Consider the following 19,691-nt stretch of genomic DNA (forward strand, 5'->3'; position numbering starts at 1 on the left):
TCTAACCGCCAAAGTCTGTTCATGTTTCATATCTCATGCACATGCCAATAAACCATTTCTCTTTACTCTTAGTCTCTCCTGATTGAAATTGCGTTCATATCATATCGTATCGTATTGTATCGTATCGTGACAGAGCTGAATCAAATCGAACCAAATTGTTGGCCATTTAAAAATTTTAAGACATATCGTATCGTTGAACATGTGTCAAGATACATATTGAATCGGTCTCAGTCAGTGAGATACACAGCCCTAATTACAACATAAAAAACACTGTAAAAAACAAACTGTTATTCAAATGTCAGTAATGTTATGGAAATGTCCCTACAGTTTCCTTTAATGTTTCAAAACATATTTCAAAATCAGATATTTTTTCATCATATTTCATATTGTGATATAATCATACTATATACAATATTAACACCAATCAGATTAATAACAATAATAACAATCATTTAAAGGCACATGGAGGCAAAATACTTTTCTAGCATGTAGGCCAGCCTATATGGCACTGCATCACATTTTCTCTACTGGGAGGGCACCCTAAAGGGCACTTTTACATTGTTCTTTTGAACATGGGGGAACCAGGTCCAAGTCCACTAGTGCACCAACACACACACACACACACACACACAAACACACACACACACACACACACACACACACACACACACACACACACACACACACACACATACATCACAGATCCTCAAGGTAGAATGTTTTCATGCAAATCTATACTTAACAGGTAGATAAAAAAATTTTCACAAAGCATATTTTTGTCTGTTGCTGCCTCACCTCACCAGCCAAAGGACAACAGATGCCAATGTGAAATAAGGCTATTACAAACAATAGACACACCAAGGTTGACATGCTGGTGGCTGGTCAATTTCCAACTTTCCATAAATTGTTTAATTCACCAAATATAGCAGCTTATTCCTTTATTTTCTGAACAGTATGGCTATTCCTGGCTCAGAAAATGAATGAAGGGAGGTATAAGGAGTAGCTGTACTTTCATGACAACAAAATCTAAAGCTTTTCGGCAATGTAGAGCACACAAAAAGACTCATCCTCAGATAAAGAATAATTTTGTTTATGACTGCCCTCCCTTCACTTTGCAATCTCTCTTGCAGGGTCTTGTTCATACACTCTGTGAGGTTCAACTTTTAAACATTTCGTCCTTTCACAAACAACTGCCCTCCTGCCGCCGTGCTCACACCACCGTATCTTGTTCTTCATCTTCCTCCTCCTGCTGCGGCAGGAGCTGGTAGTGTTCGTTGCCAATCGGCAACGGCAGGACGAAGGCAGTCCTGGGATGAGCCTCGTCTTCCTCAGCAGGGTCTTGGTGAGAGTTGAAATCCAACTGCTCAGTGGAGCTGCACTTGGTGTACATCTCGCGGTGCATCTCCTGATGGCCCACCTCCTCAGTGCGAGCGTTACGCTGTCTGCGGTTTTTCAACATGGAGTGGATGTAGCCAATAGGCACAGGCAAGCTGGCAAAGACTATAAGCATGACGATCATAGCAAGACCCCAGCCAGGGTACTGGAGTGTCATCTCAGAGGCCTGAAGAGGGGAAAAGACAGAGCATGTCAGAGAAAGAAACATGGGCAGGCACACCACTGCTCAAGATTTAACCTTCTTTACCATAAAAAAAAACAACAACTTCAGATTAAATGATTCCTGCAGGACATTTACTACCTCCTTTCCTCGGAGCCCCCTACTACTTTTATCTACCAAAAGAATACATGAATCATTTCCAAAGCTTAACTGTCAAAAATACACATCAATTATATTTGTTTCCATTGCAATTTTTCTTTGGGTAAATGTCAAACATTTTTTTCTTTTAACAACCAAACAGTGTCGGCTTATACACACTCATCCTTATTCAAAGAGTAGTAAAGATTCATTACTACAGAGCTTGGGAGTTCACAGAGGTGCACCAACACTATTTTTGAGTGAGGACAAAAATATGGATCTTTTTAAATATTTTTGTATACAAACTTTTGTATAAATTGTTATTTTAGTTAACATCTAAAAATCTAATTTTGACAACCTTAGAGTAGAGAAAGCCTTGGGGACCCCCTGATTTTTACTGGGCTGGCCTGGACCCCAGGTTGGGACACTAATGCTGTAGGAGGGTCTTTATTGCAGGTAACATTTGCATATCCATAGATAAGAATATGAAAAAGGTTAAAATGACAGTTGGCCCACAAATGAAAAAAATACATATTTTTCCACTGGCCTGTAGTGCCATTTATCTATCTCGATTGTTTTGGTGTGAGTTGCAGTTTTATATCATATGTAGAGATGTCTGCCTTCTCTCTAAAATAATGGGACTATAAATGGCACTCGGCTTGTCATGCTCAAAGCACAAAACAAATTCAAAACCAGTGTCTCTTTCCTAAAATCATGACCTGGTTACTCAAGAAAATTAGCAGACCTTATTGTGAACATTTTCATGTAGGAACTACTTTCTTTCTACTTGAAGGTTCCGGTAGATTCTACTGCAGAAAGAAAATAGACACTGGTTTTGAATTTTTCAAATATATTTGTTTTTGTGCTTTGAGCACAACAAGCTGATTGTCATTTAATCCAATTATGGTAGAGGAAAAGCAAACATCTCTATGGCTAATGTCTCCAAAAATCAAACCTAAAAAATCTAGATCGGTACATATTGCTAAAGGCCAGGGTAAAAATACGAATTTTTGATTCTGGGTGAACTGTCCCTTTAAGAAAGGTTGTAAATCAAAACTAAGACTTCATCACAACATCAATCAACATTACAAGTGCAATGGATAAAAATCGAGCACAATATTGTACATATGCTTCAGTATCTTAAAAGAAAGCAACAGTGGTTATTGTAGTTGAGTGCAGTTGAGTGAACAAACATACAAAGAGATATTCTGATAAATGTAACTAATTGACAAAAATTAAGGGCAATTTGAAATAAATTACTTTAGAATAGGAAAAAAAAAAAAACAGTGGTCGGGTGTCTTACTGTGTTTTGATTCCAGGCTGTGTATGTGGGCCCCTTGAAGGCCATGCGTAGCAAACTGGCAGTCAGAAGACCAACCATCGCCAGCAAACACACATATTTCCAAAGATATTTGTATACCACTGGAGGGCGCCATTTAAGCATGACTTCAATGTCATCCAGGAAGCTGCAGTGATGGGGGATATTTATGACATACATCTTTTCAAAATAAGAAATAAAGAAAATAAAACAGCACAGACAAAGACAAAGATAATTTAACAGTATTGGTTTCTTACCGATCTGTTCCGTAAACCCACGCCACACTGTAGGTTTCAAAGACCACTACAATGACTAATGGGAGAGTTGCAGAGTAGTCATCAAACATAGTCACAAAATAGTTGCCTGAGCGCTGGGTGAACAACAGTCCCAATAAGAACCCTAAAAGACAGCTGGAAACTGAAAAACAAATAAGAAGGCAGACAGTGTAAGAAAATAAGTTATCTGAAAAAACAAAGCACATGATCACTTGAGTAAAAGTATTAATACCACACTCTGAAAATACTCTCCTACAATTACAAGTCCAACATACATGTGTATGTTTCATTTAACTGCTGTAGATGTTTATGGTTGAACTAATTTTAACTATTTTATGTACTGTTGGATAATTTAATCTACAGCATACATCATGGTCTATAAGATCATGATGTTTGTAGTGTTGCTGGCCTGTGAGAACCATGTGCCACAACAACATTCATTCATTCTTTTTCTGTAACTGCTTATTCCGTAAGGGTCGTGGGCTGCTGGAGTCTATCCCAGCTGTCATTGGGCGAGAGGCAGGGTTCACCCTGGACAAGTCGCCAGTTCATCACAGGGCTGACACAGACAGACAACCACTCACACTCACATTCACACCTATGGGCAATTTAGAGTCACCAATTAACCTAGCATGCATGTCTTTGGACTGTGGGAGGAAGCCGGAGAACCCGGAGAAAACCCACGCAGACAAGGGGAGAACATGCAAACTCTGCACAGAAAGGCCCTGCCCCAGCAAGCCGGGGAGCTGGGGGACCGAACTCAGGACCTTCTGGCTGTGAGGCGGCAGTGCTAACCACTGCACCATCGTGCCGCCCGCCACAACAACAAAAAAAGAAAAAAACAGGCCTGTTTTCAATTTTGTAATAATGTATTTCCAGCTAATCCATCTTGGAAATAAATAAGGTTTTCAATGGACAGGTTGGCTATGAAAACTGTAATCTGTAAAGTATATAAGTCAAGCTGTCAGACAAATGCCACGCTACTACAGATGCAATCAAACTAGGTGTTTTGTTATTGTCTTAAATTTGAGAGACACCTTTAGTAGCAGAACTTACATGTTGTGCATTTAACTATATAAATCTTCATTTTAACCACACAAGACTGGACAAAAGTCATGTAAACAAACATTGAGTGCCTGTTATACAGAGCATCAATTGAATTTGTGTTGATGTGTGTCTGTGTGTGTGTGTGTGTGTTACCAGTGAGTATGGTCCGGTGGCGCCCCAAGAGACTAAAATTGTCCATGAGAGGTGTGAGGATTCCCTGCATGGTCCCAAACATGGTGCTGAGGCCCAAGTTGAGCAGCATTAGAAAAAAGAGAGTGGACCAGAAGGGGCTGGCAGGGAAAAGGGCCATCACCTCAGTGAACGCTATGAAAGCCAGACCTGTCCCTTCAACACCCTGCGCTCGCACAGAGGGAAAACAGAAAAGGTAGAGGAATTAAGTCTGAACAAGAATTTCATAAATGTTGTCTGAGGATTGAAAACAAGTATTTGGTGGTTCCATGTACTTTCAGTTGATAGCATTCAATAGCACCATACTAGAAGCACTGCTGTAGTAGCCACTGTAGTAGTCTCTGCAGCAGGGGGTGAGGAATTTTTTTCCCTGTGCTACCAGGGCCTCGTAACCAAGGTGCTTCTTTATTTCATGCTTTCACATTTTAAACTACATCTGAAACTGCTTTGCACATTTACGGTAGATCAAAAGCTACACACCTTGCAGAAGAAGGGCTAATATGTGCCCATTCTGGTACATTTATATAAAATATACTTTTCGTCACAAAAATATACTCCTCCATTTTTGTAGTATGACATTTTTTGATAAAATAAACACTGTTAGATAACATTACTTTAAGCACGCCTTCCTTTGTTTCTTTAGTTTCTCCTTTCACTCCTCTACCCCAGCTTGTTTCCATCTCTCCTGGACACCTGCTGGTTACAGTGTCCCATATGTTTTCTTCTTCTTGTGAGCTGTATAGTTTACTGTACCTCACAGATTCCTCAGGGGTCCTGGGAACCTCAGCACTCCACCTACACACTATTGTTGTTGAAATGTTCACCTCCCTCATTCTTCTCTAAAGCGAGCCATTGTCCAGCACCTCAGAAAGCAACCTGTGGTGGTCGTTTCTCTTTCATATTTTGTTCTTTAAAAAGGGATCAACGATTCATTCATCTTAGTGGTGCACAACAGGCCTGATTGGATAGCAGTGGCCACTCCATATTGCTGGACCTACTTTAGTTGGGTAGCTCATACAATTTAGTGCATTCATACAGTACATTACAACAAAGCCACAATCATCCACCATCCACTTGAGCTATTTGAGCTATTAAATTCTCTTTTTTCCTCAGGTACTTTTCTTGTTTTTGGATTTGACATCCATAGCTGGCGTCGGAGACTCAAGACTAACCACCAGCAAAATTTAGAGGGAAAGACGCTAAGCCATAGACGTAGGCTATTATGCACATTGTAGTTGATGAAATATGAAAACATTTTTTGGTACCACTTAATAAGGTCACCCTTTTAAATGACTTATAAATTGTTCATAATTTGGTTGTAAACACTTCATAACTACTGATAAAGACTTATAAACAAGTTATAACAGTTTTCATACATAGAGCTGGGCTCACTATATGGCGAGATTCAGTTGCGGCTTACTCCTAATTTATATTACTAATGGGTTACTACCATTTATAACTGGCAAAGGAGCCTTTTTGTAAAGTGTAATGCTGTGCATACTGAAAATGTCAAGGTAAAAATATTGCCAAAGCATTAGCGTGTGAATCTGGTGATGTGATATGTTAATTTGATGCCAAATTAAACTTTATGCCGATAAAATGTGCTGATGGTGGTTAAATGCTATTAACAATTATCTGGTGAAGCTGACAGGTATAAATGCTGGCTGATGGAGAAGACAAACTGCCAGCAGTAAAATCTGAAGTTTAACAGCACAAAAAAAATGTGGGCTCAACATCTGGCAAATGACAGGTCATGGTTTTCCTATAATGTGTTGTAACAGGTTATTAATTATATATAAAATGTTTATAACTTAACCTAATTCTAACCCTTTTATAGGAGTAGTGTTATTGTAAAGCAGTACCCAGTTTTCACTCTGTCATATCAAAGCTATAGGAAGCCACTGGACGAGGCAAAGAGCCACATGTGGCTCCGGAGTTACAGGTTGATGAACCCTCGACTTAAGCCAGTTACTGCACCTACAAGTCTGATCTGTTTCACAATAAAACTCCTCACTTTTATACTTTTTAAAATACTAAACCTTATTTGAACTGCTTTGATTTTGCTTGTTTCAGATTCTTTTTATCCCTTCTAGCGTTGAATAATTCTTCTCAAAGTGCTTTCTATGTAATGACGTCTGTCTTGATAACCCCTATATAATGAAATATAAAGTTTAATTAAGATTATATATCAAGAATACCTTCTTCATTTCCTCCTCCAAATTGCAGTCAGTGATGTTAGGACCAATCATGTCGCTGTGGTGACTGTACCACTGTCTGTAATCAGCTATAGACACAGAGCTTGGATCTGTTGTGTTGATCCACGGCCAACCACGGGCAACCAACTGCTGGTTAGACACATCGGACGCCATGAGGTTTAGAAGACCAAGATTTCTGAAAGACATCAGGATAAAATGCTAAAATACATGAAGGGTTAGGGTTAGATGATATTTGCTGTGAAAAGCCATTATGGTTGAGAATACACATCAGATATCAGAGATTATTGCATAATATTCTCTCTCACACTGTTGTATTTAATAAATCTGTAAATCAGCCTGCAGAGTAATTGATTTCTCACATTTAACAATCAGCCTTATGTGAAAGTAGTTATATTGTTTATGTGGTTAAAAATCTACTGCTATTATCAGTATTATATTCACACACACACACACAACCGTACTCAGCCACGCAGCGCATTGCGATGTTCTTGGCACGGAAACCCATCACGATGAAAACCACTAGTGAGGCCAGCACAGATGTCATGAAGTTGATGGAGGAGACCATCAGCGCGTCCCTGTGGCAGTTGTTGTGCACTGGATTGTAGGAGGAATATGCAATAACGGAGCCATATCCCAGTCCGAGGGCGAAAAACACTTGTGTAGCGGCCTGCCGCCACACCTGCAAATTGCCCCAGATTTCCAGCTGAAATGAACACAAATTAAAGTCTCATTAGCTCTTAATTATTGTAAGGGCTACAAAATTTGCTCTTAATACTCTCTGTTCTCTATTTGGCATTCATCAGATTTAAAATTAAAATAAAATGAAGAAAAAGACGTCTTGAAGAAAAGGCAATATGAATATGATCAACCACATGAGAGAATCTGTGCTTACTTTAGGATAAAACATATACGTGATCCCCTCCATCGCACCGTCCAACATTAACCCTCTGATGAGGAAAATAAAGAGCACCACATAGGGAAAGACTGAGGAAAAGTACATCACCTAAAAATTGGAAAAAGAAATGGAGGATGATTTTCAAGATATTTTTTCAAGGAATGGTTTAACATTTTGGGAAAAATGGTTGGTTACTTGCTCTCTGGCAGACGTTAGATGAAAAGATTGATACCACTTTTACAGATGAATACAGATCCCCTCATCTAACTCAGCCAGAGGACAAATAAACATATTTCCCAAAATGATGCCTTATTCCAATGATACAAGGATAAATGTTTATGACTGCTGAAATACTGGTTGTTGATATGGGAGCTTTGGTAACAAAGAGAGGTTAGCTTACCTTTGCAGAAGACTTGATGCCCTTGATCATAGCCAAGGAGACGATTGCCCAAGCAGCCAATAAACAGCCCGTCATGATGGGGTTAAACTCTCCAGATTCTTCGATGGAATTTGTGATGTTAAGAGCTTTCCGAAACCAGAAATACGATGTTGGGGAAGAACTTGCACATTCTTTCACTGTTGATTGAGGACAGAAAGCACTAAGGACCTTCAGCTGGCATCTATGTGACATCTGTTTGATTAATTTCTGAATTATTTCAGTACCTGAGGCATTGGTAGTTACATCAATTGGACACTGTTGCCATGGCAGAGGATACTGAAAAGAATTCCCCATGTAGAACAGGCTCCATGCAATGATAACATTGTAGTAAAGAGCCACATAAAAACAGACCTAGAGGAGAAAAAAGGGTTCATGAATGATTGACTTCATAAATTATCAATATTTACATAGCAAGTCCTTGAAATTAGGATACAGTATCTGCTGAGCTGTATTCTGGTCTGTGAAAAGTTCTGTCAAGGTCAAAACTGTTTTCTATGTGGAGAAAAGCAAGCTACATGTTTTCTACATATTGCGTGTAACCCAAAAGTCATTAAGTTATTATTAAGCTACTAACAGTAAACTGTAGCCATAATGAACTGTGACACTGGCGTTGCCTAGGACTTAAAGAGCAATGAGGCTTTTTGGAAAAGATGTGTTAAAAAAACATGGGCGTCTGAGCATACAAGTATATATAGTATATATGAGCTGTATGTGCACAGAAAGTTCTTGTACACTCTGTGTTTGCCTTGTCCCGTCTGCAGAGAAAAGTGTTATGCAACGAACTGCCAGCACTACAGCACACTGCTTCTCTCACATTACAGCATGGCAGACGTCATCACTGTCCTTTCTTAAGTGTACACACAGTGTGGCTAGTAATAAAAAGAAAGTTATTTACAGAAAGGTGATAAAAGAGGCAGTACAAACTAAAGTGTTTTTAATGAAACAAACGGAGGAAGACATTCATGCTTATGAATCTTTTCATCCTGGGCACATATTAAAGGAGAAATCAATAATCAATATAAATAAATCAATATATTTGCTGTAATAAATCATAAAAAGATCATGATATGTCATCAGAGATCAAGGAAACTACCAAGTTAAAATACTCCAAAGCTATGGCTGCAGTCTCCCAGTCTTCTATTCCAGGCCAGAATAACTGTTTTTGTTTGCCCATCTCATGTTAATTAGAGTTCAAATTAATGCTGACTGTTCACAGAATGAGTAAGTGTCTGTTCATGAGTCGTGCAAAATCATTAATTTTGTAGAGGAAACAAATGTTTATAACGGTTAAACTGAGCAATATGTTAATGGAGGCCTGCCACCAATGAGCCAGACAGTTGCTAAACTTAAATTCCAGACTGTATATTTTCATATAAGTGAGCTTTTCTTTTCAAGATAATGGGCTTAGCTTGACATTGTCAGACAACTGACATTTATAAATATCTGATCAACTTACAGTGCAGGACTTGTCATGCTCCTGCGCTCCTGCAGTGTTCTTGCAGCCTGCCCGATCTTCCCTGAGTCTGGGGAGGAGGGGGTGGGGAAAACATCTCGCTTCAAGCACGGATCATATATTAAATAGGATTTAAACCTATTTAATATAGCGTCTATAGCTCTCAACTCCTAGTTTGGACTGCTGAACTTATTTTTGCATACACAATGGCTTATTATTGCTCCTTTAAATATACTGATGATGGCCCTGTCTTTGAAACCCAAAGAACCAACCAGCTACCAAACCACAGACCCTATAAATTATGAGTAAGCATTTTGCTGATGTGTGTGTAAACATCAACCTTTTATTTCTGAACAGTGGTCACAGTCATGGCACAGAATGGTGAATGGATTTTCATTGCTTCCCCATTTTGGATATATTTATTTGCTCCAACTAACAAATGATCCAAAGTATAACTTTTTAGATATACATGAAGAAGAGTTTCAGCCAAAAAACAGAAAAGAAAATATTGTGAATGAATACAAAAAATCTTAATCCTCACCATACAGCTAGAGTAGCCAACCCCCGCGAGCTTCGGGGAGATGTGTTTCCAAACACCGATGCTCCCCTGGCGAATGCTCTGGCCAGCTGCCAGCTCCATAAAAAACAGTGGAACTCCCACAATCAGTAAAAGAAAAACATACAGCAGCATGAAGGCCCCTGAAAGGAAGGAAGGAATATTTTAAAACATGAATGCATATATACAAACACATGCCTGAACCATTTTACTTTGTAGCTTTGTTCCTTTATAGTTCCCTCTATGTTTGTTCTGCAGGTTGCCTCATTTATTTTTGAACATTTTTTCTTATAGCTGTGTTGTTACGCATTATATTTGCCCATGTAAAAAACATAAAAGACCTCAGCTGTTGGTTTCAAGAAAGTTACTGCAATGATCAGTCACTGGGTTGAAATGTACAATTCATTCTTTGAAGACACTCACCTCCTCCATTTTGGTGGCAAAGGTATGGGAACCTCCACACATTCCCTAGACCCACACTGAACCCCACCTGGGCCAACACATACTGGATCTTAGAGTCCCATGCTGGCCGGTCATCATCAGAAGTCTCAGCTGCAGCTGTAAGCTGAGTTTCAGACTGGCCTTCACCGAGCCAGGCTCCATCCTCATTACTGTCCAGTGGAGGTTTCTCCGTCTTGTCATAAACAAAGAAGAAGAAGATGTATAACAAATTTAAGCAGTTGATATCAAGTTACCTAGTGACATGGAAAAATCAAGATAAAATAAACAATAAACATGATATGTTACACCAGTTTCTGTGCACCCAGGTAAAATATTTCACTCATGCACATGCAAACAAAAAGGTTGTGTATGAGGTAAAATCCTAATTCAAAAAAAAGACCAGATTGAAATTATTTCCAAATCCCCTTTGATTTATATTTAATCAAACACACAAAACACTACACTACAAAAAACAAGATAATTAATGTTTAAACTGATAAATTATTGGGGTTATTTGTAAATATACACTCATTCTGAGTTTGATACCTGCAACATGTTCCAACAGAGACGGGACAGGGACATGTTTACCACTGTGTTACATCACCTTTTCTTTGAAACAACACTCAGTAAAGTTTTTGGAACTTATGACACAAATTGTTGAAGTTTTGAAATTGAAATTCTTTCTCATTCTTGCTTGATATACAACTTCACCTTTTCAACGGCTCAGGGTCTCCATAATTGTATTTTGCACTTCATAATGCACCACATATTTTCAATGGGAGACAGGTCTGGACTGCAGGCAGGTCAGTCTAGTACCTGAACTGTTTTACAACAAGCCACACTGTTGTAACATCCGCAGGATGTGTCTTGACATTGTCTTGCTGAAAACCAGGGACGTCTCTGAAAAAAACATTGTCTGGATGACAGCATATGTTGCTCCAAAACCTTTAAACATCAATGAGGCCTGCACAGATGTGACAGTAGCCCATGATGCCATGCACATCAATACATCGCATCACAGATGCTGGCTTTTGAACTTTGTGCTGGATGGTGCTTTTCCTGGAGGACACAATGTCCAAAAACATACTTTTCTACTCCCTGTCAGTCCATCTCAGAAGAGCTTGGGTCCCAGAGAAATCAGCTGTGTTTCTGGGTGTTGTTAATAAACAGTTTTTGCTTTGAGTTTTAATATGGATTTATAGATGCAGCGACAAACTTTGTTGACTGACAATTGTGCTCTATAGTGTTCCCAAGCCCATAAAGTAAGATCCTTTAGAAAACTGTGGGGTGGTTAATATATGAAATATGAAAGGGGTACAGTGTCTGGGGGGGATTGGTTACAGACCACTGAGAGTCCAGAGGAAGGAATGAAAATGTATGTGCTAAACTCTGGCCTCCACCCCTCACCTGCCATGTGAAAAAAGACTTATGTGCTTTAACTCATGCAGCGCTTTCATAAATAAACAGTCTCACTTTTTCCCATGTGAGAATACATGAGACTCTGAGATCCTGTCCGTACACTGTGCAGTATCTGGAGTTAAAATTCTTTAGATTTTAATGAAATCAATATGGTTGGCAATTTTTCAGCAATAGCTATTCAGTGTTAATTCCTTGCTGTAATTACCTCTCTATATAGTATCCATTGTTAGTGGTGGAGTATATCATTCCCTCACTGGATTCAAATTGCTTTCAAGTGCAAGGAATTCACAGGAAATGATGCATCCCTCTATTCAAGCATTACAGTGTTTTAAATGTTATTTTTAGCCGCACTCTCCCACAGCTGTACCAGAATTGTGTTAAGTTACTGCTGATGCAAACCCCTTTGCTTCACATTAAAACCATTCAACTGACAAAACTCAGGGTGGATTTTATTGTGAAATAGTCATAGAAAATGCAGTGTGCTTGTCAGCTATGTAGTTTCTAACCTTAACTGTTCAACAAAAATGCATCCGCAAGACGTTTTTGCACTTGCTGATAGTACTGGTAACCACGGTTACCAAGTAGGAAGTTGTATTGTCAGAATACCAGAATTTTAAAAGTTGATATAATACTAATATATATATTTTTTTAAAAAGATACTTAATACCTCTTTAATACCGCAGCAAAACAACAAAAAGTTAGGTGCACAAAATAGGATAATTTTTTATTAACAACCTGCACAGAGTGCTGGTACAGAAAAAGTCACTCAGTATTGTCTGGATTTGCTCATCTGCAGGCCAAATTTCAGACAGGACGATGAACTAAACTGAACTGAAGTCTTGAATAAGCACTTAAATCAGTTTTTTGCAGCTCCAGTACTTTTGATAATATAATTAATGGACATTGTTTCATTTTAAACATGTGGTATATAAAAAGTATCAATACTTTTGACAACATAGACTATTGTAAGTTTACACTATCAAGGTGTTATCTGTTCAGAATTTAGTAACAGGTATTTAGTCTTTTTTTTTGCTAAATGACTGTAATCATTACATTGCCATATATGATTCTAGTGAATAATTTCCATTGAGAAATATGCTGTCTTAACTCAGGGACTATTTTTGACACAGTTGTAGACAAACACGTTTGTACCAAATCAGAAGAAATTTCCTCATCATGTTCACAAGATTTAGGGATGTTTTACACCATTTCATGTTCAATATGATACCAATCTGATACCGTTTTTTCCCTCTCTTAAACAACTTAGCTGTTGACAATAGATTTGCATGGATGTACTTTGCTTAATGCAGCCATCTAAAACAAACCATCATACTAAAACTGTGAAACAGATATTTTTCTCCAATCTTTAATTTAAAACTTTTTAAAACTTTTTCCACACACAGAACTTTTAGCAACATTTCTGATTGGTCAGCCCAATTCAAATATTCAACATCAAATTGAACTTGATTGCACTTGGCTGTTTAGCTTTATTTCGCTCACATTCTAGCTATACTGCTCACCTGTGTTACTAGTGACATTTCTCTGTATGGCATGTTGTTTCAAAGATGAATTTAGAAATGATATGATAGTTTCAGCTAATGGATCATATTGGATTTGTATATCCCTAATGAGAATGGAACGGATGGACAACCAGAAAACTCCTCTGCCTATAATTCAACTCTGTGCAAAAGAACACCAGATCACCAGACTACACTTGAACTATACTCTCCCAGCAACTATGATGAATGGGCAAGATCCAGAATGGTCTAACATGAGCCAAACTGGCTTAAGAACATGACCCAGCTGGATGATTTGTATGTGCCACTGCTGGTATCAGCTGGTGAGAATGGAAAATTACAAGAAGTGTATGACCTAGAAAAGTACATGGCTAGTAAAGACACATGGCCAGAGAAGTCAGGTGATTTCAGAAATATGTATACACACATGCACAGAGTGTGAGAGAGTGACAAAAATATGCATGCACTCACAAATAGAGAGGAGGGGAAATGGGAAGAGGAGTATCCACTGGGCAGGGTGAGAGGGACAGTCTTGAGTGACGTGTGGGTGAGAGTAGGTGGGAGAACCTAATGGGAGGTGTTAGGTTCACATTGGTTCACACTGTGGGTGGTGCTGAGGTGCATGGTTGGACCATGTAGTGGATATTGTTGATAACAAGGCAGGCAGGCTATTAGAATTTCTTATTAAAAAATGTGAAGACCCATTTATCATGGACCAAATCAGGCTTTTGCTGAAGTAGTGGTGTCACATTAGTTACACACCATCCAACAAATAACTGACTAATTGATTGCAGCCATAGTTACCTCCAGATTGAGGTAACCTTGGATAGCCATTCACCAAGGTTACCTGGACCTGATTTAGCTGTACTGTTTATTCACTATATTGTGGACTGATAAAGTCTGCCATCATAAAGCTATCAAATCTGTGAGTAACCTTGGTGGTGTAAGTCTTTCCATTCAAAGCAAAGCAAAATGCCCTTCAAAATGACTAGAAACAAAAGATCCCAAAAAAGTATGTAAAATGTAAAATTTGTCCCTGGTTTGTTGGTGATGAACCAATCTGCACACAATTGTAATTTGTTATAAATTGTGAGGCTGTTGTATTTAATGTTCATTTCCACTTCTTTAAATGCTGTAAAGAGGACTCTAATCTGTGTTTAACTTTTAACACTTTTTTAAAGGACATGCAAAAAAGACTAAGCTACATCTAAACACAGATCTGGGCCTTGCCACAGTCCTTTGCAATAGAACTACTGTATTTTGCTCTTTCCTTCCCCTTTTCTATAAATGGCTAACCCTAAATTATCTTCTTGCCACATAGCCCCATAGCCCCCTTCCCCCAGCATGCACGCGCACACACACACTCACACAGAGCGAAAGAGAGAGCGGTTGTAAATTTTTGCCTATTGGTCAGCTATCTCTGGATACACTTGGTAAACAGGCAACCACACTTCATGGTGCAAAGCATGCAGCATTGGTCCAGCCGACCAAACTAATCTCTAAAAACACATTTGTTTTGTTTTTATAGAAGACTGAAAAGTTTTAGAAGTACAATATCATTACATTTTGTACAAATATAGTTAAACTGGACCATATTCCACAAGAGCTTATTACTGACTATTAATTGCTTTTATTAGTCAATGTCAAGGTATTTACACCACAACCAGTATCCACTAAAACAGGATATGGATAACAAAGGATGGTAATATTCAAGTCCATTCATTAAAAATATTTTATTAGTGCTTTAAGGAGCAAATCAAAGTGAGCCAGTCTGCGAAAACAAATTCACACTAACAGTTAATTTACACAAATATGTTAATGATGTTGATGCTTGAGAGAGCTTTAATTAATAGTGTGTGGCTTTGACAAAAAAATTGTTTGACTATTTCTTAAACATTTTCATTTTCATTTACTATAGGCCTCATTGTTACATTCTCCAAATATGTTGTCTATAGGCTACACAAAACTGCATTGGTATTTGTATCAAGTATCAGTATCATCATTTAAGAGTACTTGTATTGGTTCTGGTATCATAATTTTTTTAATGACACCCAGCCTGAGTCATTGCCTACATCTACAGTTGAGCACCTTTTCCTCCAAATGTTACATCTGAATAGTCTTAGGAAAGTATAGAATTTAATATAGGATATATTAATACAGAATTGAATAGTTGTGGTTCAAGACAGATTTTTGTTTTGGCCAAAAATGGCTCCTTTTTTTTAGTAAAGGTGGCTGATCCCTGGTCTACACACAAGGCAACTGGATCATCTTTTGTACTGTGGCTGTTTACAAGTCTAATGGCTTCTGGAAAGAAACCAAACTTTCTTCTATTTGTTTTACGAACAGGCAACCCAACATGCATTCCTGGGGGCAACAGCTTAAAGTAGTCATAGAGGACGTGTGGGGCTCAGGACTTGTTCAGTACTGTACTGCACGAGGGATTTTGGGGTCTGCCAATCATTTTAGAAGAGACTCTTCTTTATAATGATGTAATATTCAATCCCATTATTTACACAGTAAATACAGTAACTGAATGCAACTGGCATGCTGCTGTATTTTGAGTACACTTTCATTTTATCAGATAAACTCTTGCAGTCAATAACACAGTAAGATTTTTCATGATAGACTGACTTGAAAACAACTGTATGATTCAATGCAATGCAATAACCAACAATTAATACTGGTATACATAAAATATTTTGTTTTTGTTGATTATTCTGCTTAGTATATTTTAGACCTGAGAACCGACCACTGTGAGGACCCTGCTTAAATTGTTCCTAGTATTATTATTATTTCAGTAAATGAATGGCATTTTTAGGGGCTAAACATGCTTGGAATATCATGAAACCTGGCGTGGTGCACATGGGTGTGACAAAATGTCTCAGTAGTGCCCCCTAAAAGAATCACATCCACGCAATTTCAACTTATGCACATGTATCATGTCCAGACTTACAAAAAAGCCTCTTGGAGGCAAATACCTCAAACCCAACAGGAAGTTGACCGTATTGAATTTACTGTGCAGTTTGTGCACTGTTTTTGCCATTTCATGGCGTTGTATTTTAACAATCTCCTCCTAGAGAACTGATCAGATTGACTTCAAAATCTAAATTAGAGGTCCTCATGATGAAAACTATTAAAACTATTAAAAGCTTGAGTTGAGTGCAATCAGAAAAGTTGTTTGACCTTGATGATGCTTTATTGCGAAGCTTGTCAGTTTTCATTGAACTGCCTGCCCATGGCGGCTCTGCAAATTTCGATGTTTCGCCATGGAACAGGAAGTTACTGTATCTCAAATATACATGGTCCAATCTGCCCCAAATGCCACATGTGTGATAATAGTCCTGGCCTGAAGACATTTACATGACAATTAAGAATCGTAGTCATTGTGCCGCCTACTAGCAACAGAAAGTAACCCTTGAGTGACAATCACCTGATTGAAATTTTACACACGATGTACAGGAACATAACATATAATTAGTGGGTGTTCTCTAGCGACACATAGTGCACACAGAAAGTGACATTAAACCCCTCCCATGCAGCTTTAAATTGTATTACACTGCATTATACCAAATGTCCACAACTAGATGAGTAATTTAATAGAATTTTACAACACCACAAACTGCATTCTCAAAAATGACTATAAATCCATTCATCCATATATTGTGGAGAAACTTTAGATATCTGGAGGTTCATCATACCTCTTTCATGTTTACTTGCAGCTATATTAAAACACCAAAAGCCTTGATAAGCCTTTATCTAGCTGGATAATGACTACAATCCAAATTGTATAATACAAATTATACATATTAACTAACATGTTTAACTGTGTGATATGCTTTTATGTTTTCGTTCTTTACAATTGTGCCTCTACTTGTGTTTACAACAGAAGATATAAGAAGATAGTTCTGCTTGCATATAAACCCATAAAGTGGCAACAATTTTTGGTACACATATTCAGTTTGTAAAAAACTCTGCAGGCATCCCATCCTCACACAAACAGCATAAAGCCTGTTTCTAACACGCAATTTTACATGTCAAAGTCATGTCTGAAAGTGAGGCATGGAGCCATTTTTTTCTGAAAAAGTGTCTTTGGCAATCTGCCATCTCGGGACATAGTAACATTTCTGTAATGCTTCCACCTTGGCTGAAGACTAAATAAACACTCATCACACTCAATCACACTCCATCAGCACAGGCCATCAGGTTGCCATACATATGCAACTTTCATTTCAAGCAAGCTGTTCCAGGATGAAGATCAGATAGCAAAACAGGAATTAAAGAAGAGCCAAAACCTAATATCTTGTTAACCTTTACAATGCTGTGTCAGTTCTTAAAATTAGTCGCTCATCAGATCCATTGCAGGACTGGTGTCTAACTAGTGCAAAGCATCACGCAACTGTGTGTCAACACACGTGTAACCACAAAATATAGGAAAATTATCATGTGGGATACATTCAATTGAGCTAAAGAGGCAGAATATAAAAATGGCATTCTGCTAACATAAATCACATCTGTGGCACAACTGCACCAAGACACTGCAGAATGGGAGCTACAGTATATTATCAACTATCAACAAGCACAGAGATGTTTATCACTATGAGCTTATTTAGTCACTTTCTCTACCTGCCATGTTTTTTTGTTTTTTTCCAGGCTGGAATTTTATCTGAGCACACACTTATAGAAAGGAAAAGGGCTAACACCCTGCACAGGTATAGGTTAGCAAATACACATATGATATGCTTCCCCCTACACACATATACAGAATCACACAACCCATAGTATTACATAACCCGAGTAGCCGTCAATCATAAACACACTCACTAATTTTCCCCCCTGTCAGTGTACCTTACTGCCTATGGGACACCATGGAAAAATATCTTGGCCACAGTATGTTATCATAGGTCTACATTTGCAAAAACAAACAAACAAACAAACAAAATAAAAACATACTGGCAACAGTGCAGTCTGTAGGTTTGTAGATAGTTGTTGCAAATTATTGATATGCCAGCTCTGTGCTCAATCATTTGTGATTTAAAATTAAATAATAACCAAAGTGCTGCCTTTCTGCTTTGAGGTTATCTACATCCACATCATTTCCACGTGTAGCAATTGCTGTCAATTTTATAGGACTGCCTCAAAATTAAGGGTAAAAATGAATGCAGACTTATAAAATGCTACTATATTCAATATTTTTTGCAAATATAGCATATTAATATTATATACATTCGCCTTCATGTAGATACATAGCCACTTGGTTTTAAACATCTGTACCTGAACCCACTGAGCAGCATAGGTATTCCTGTGAACAAAGGCACAGAAAATCAGCTCCATGGGGGAGATTATCCGACGTGAGGTAACGTTAAACCACAGCCTTAAACCCTGACCACTGCATGACTGCTTAAGTAACGGACAAAGGAGTATAATTGTTAGCAGTAAATTATACAACCTCTAAGTCCAAAACTTACCACATGAAAGAAAGTAAAGGACAGTTAAGTAAAAGGCAGAAGTGAACAATGAGAGCCAGTAGTCAGTAGAGCTCATAAAGTCACGTTAATAAAGTGTAGTGTTGTGGACATACCATGCTGACAGCACGGTCCAAGAGAGGAGTAGAGTTTCCAGCAGCCTAACCCTGGTGTTGGTTTCTCTGCGCGTCCCCCTTCGTCCTTTCTGGCAAAACAGCTTTTAAACTCGTCCTTTTCTTTGGCTTTGATAAAGGTCAGGGTGGAAAATATAATTTTCTACTGGAGAAAAGTCCCGAACAGGGAATTTTGACAACTGGTAACCACGTTTTTTTTCCTGAGGGAACAAACTCAGCCGTCGCCAACCAAAGACCAATAGTACCTATCTGCAGACCCGGAGGCTGCAGATTCAGACCCACAGTTCTGGGACCGCATTTCTAAGACCGTAGGTTTTCTGCGAAAGACCGTAGGTTTTCTGCGATAGCGCCACCTATTGAACTGGATGACAGCAAAATACTATTGACTGTCTAACGATAATATTGAAGGTTTATTCTACCCAAATGCCAAAATAATTGTGATTCACTATTAAAGTTTTAATTAAATGGCGCGACGGTTTTATTCAACACCTGCACAAATTCTTTCTTTTGCAACAGCTTGCTATGCTAAACATAGCTAGCTGTTGCCAATGCATTTAAGTTACTATGAAATATACCTATTCATTTCAACTAATAAACGTTACCTTTGCTAATTGAAGACAGCAGAATTGACTTTTAA

At 38.3% G+C, this 19,691-nt stretch overlaps 1 protein-coding gene across 1 annotated transcript; it reads right to left on the minus strand.

Annotated features, from left to right (window-relative positions):
* Nucleotides 1–1,076: 1,076 nt before the first annotated feature.
* Nucleotides 1,077–19,283, minus strand: slc6a16a (solute carrier family 6 member 16a). Its single transcript, XM_084743932.1, has 12 exons — nt 19,037–19,283; nt 10,505–10,715; nt 10,067–10,224; nt 8,297–8,423; nt 8,034–8,209; nt 7,631–7,741; nt 7,200–7,441; nt 6,721–6,913; nt 4,487–4,688; nt 3,269–3,428; nt 2,997–3,159; nt 1,077–1,561 (listed from the first exon to the last, which is right to left on the minus strand). The coding sequence occupies exons 1-12, from the start codon at nt 19,037–19,039 to the stop codon at nt 1,211–1,213; spliced, it is 2,097 nt and encodes a 698-aa protein (XP_084600058.1). The 5' UTR covers nt 19,040–19,283; the 3' UTR covers nt 1,077–1,210.
* Nucleotides 19,284–19,691: the final 408 nt, after the last annotated feature.

Source organism: Lutjanus erythropterus, chromosome 19, assembly GCF_056507025.1.
Source record: "Lutjanus erythropterus isolate fLutEry1 chromosome 19, fLutEry1.hap2, whole genome shotgun sequence".
In the NCBI taxonomy this organism is placed as follows: Eukaryota; Metazoa; Chordata; class Actinopteri; order Lutjaniformes; family Lutjanidae; genus Lutjanus; species Lutjanus erythropterus.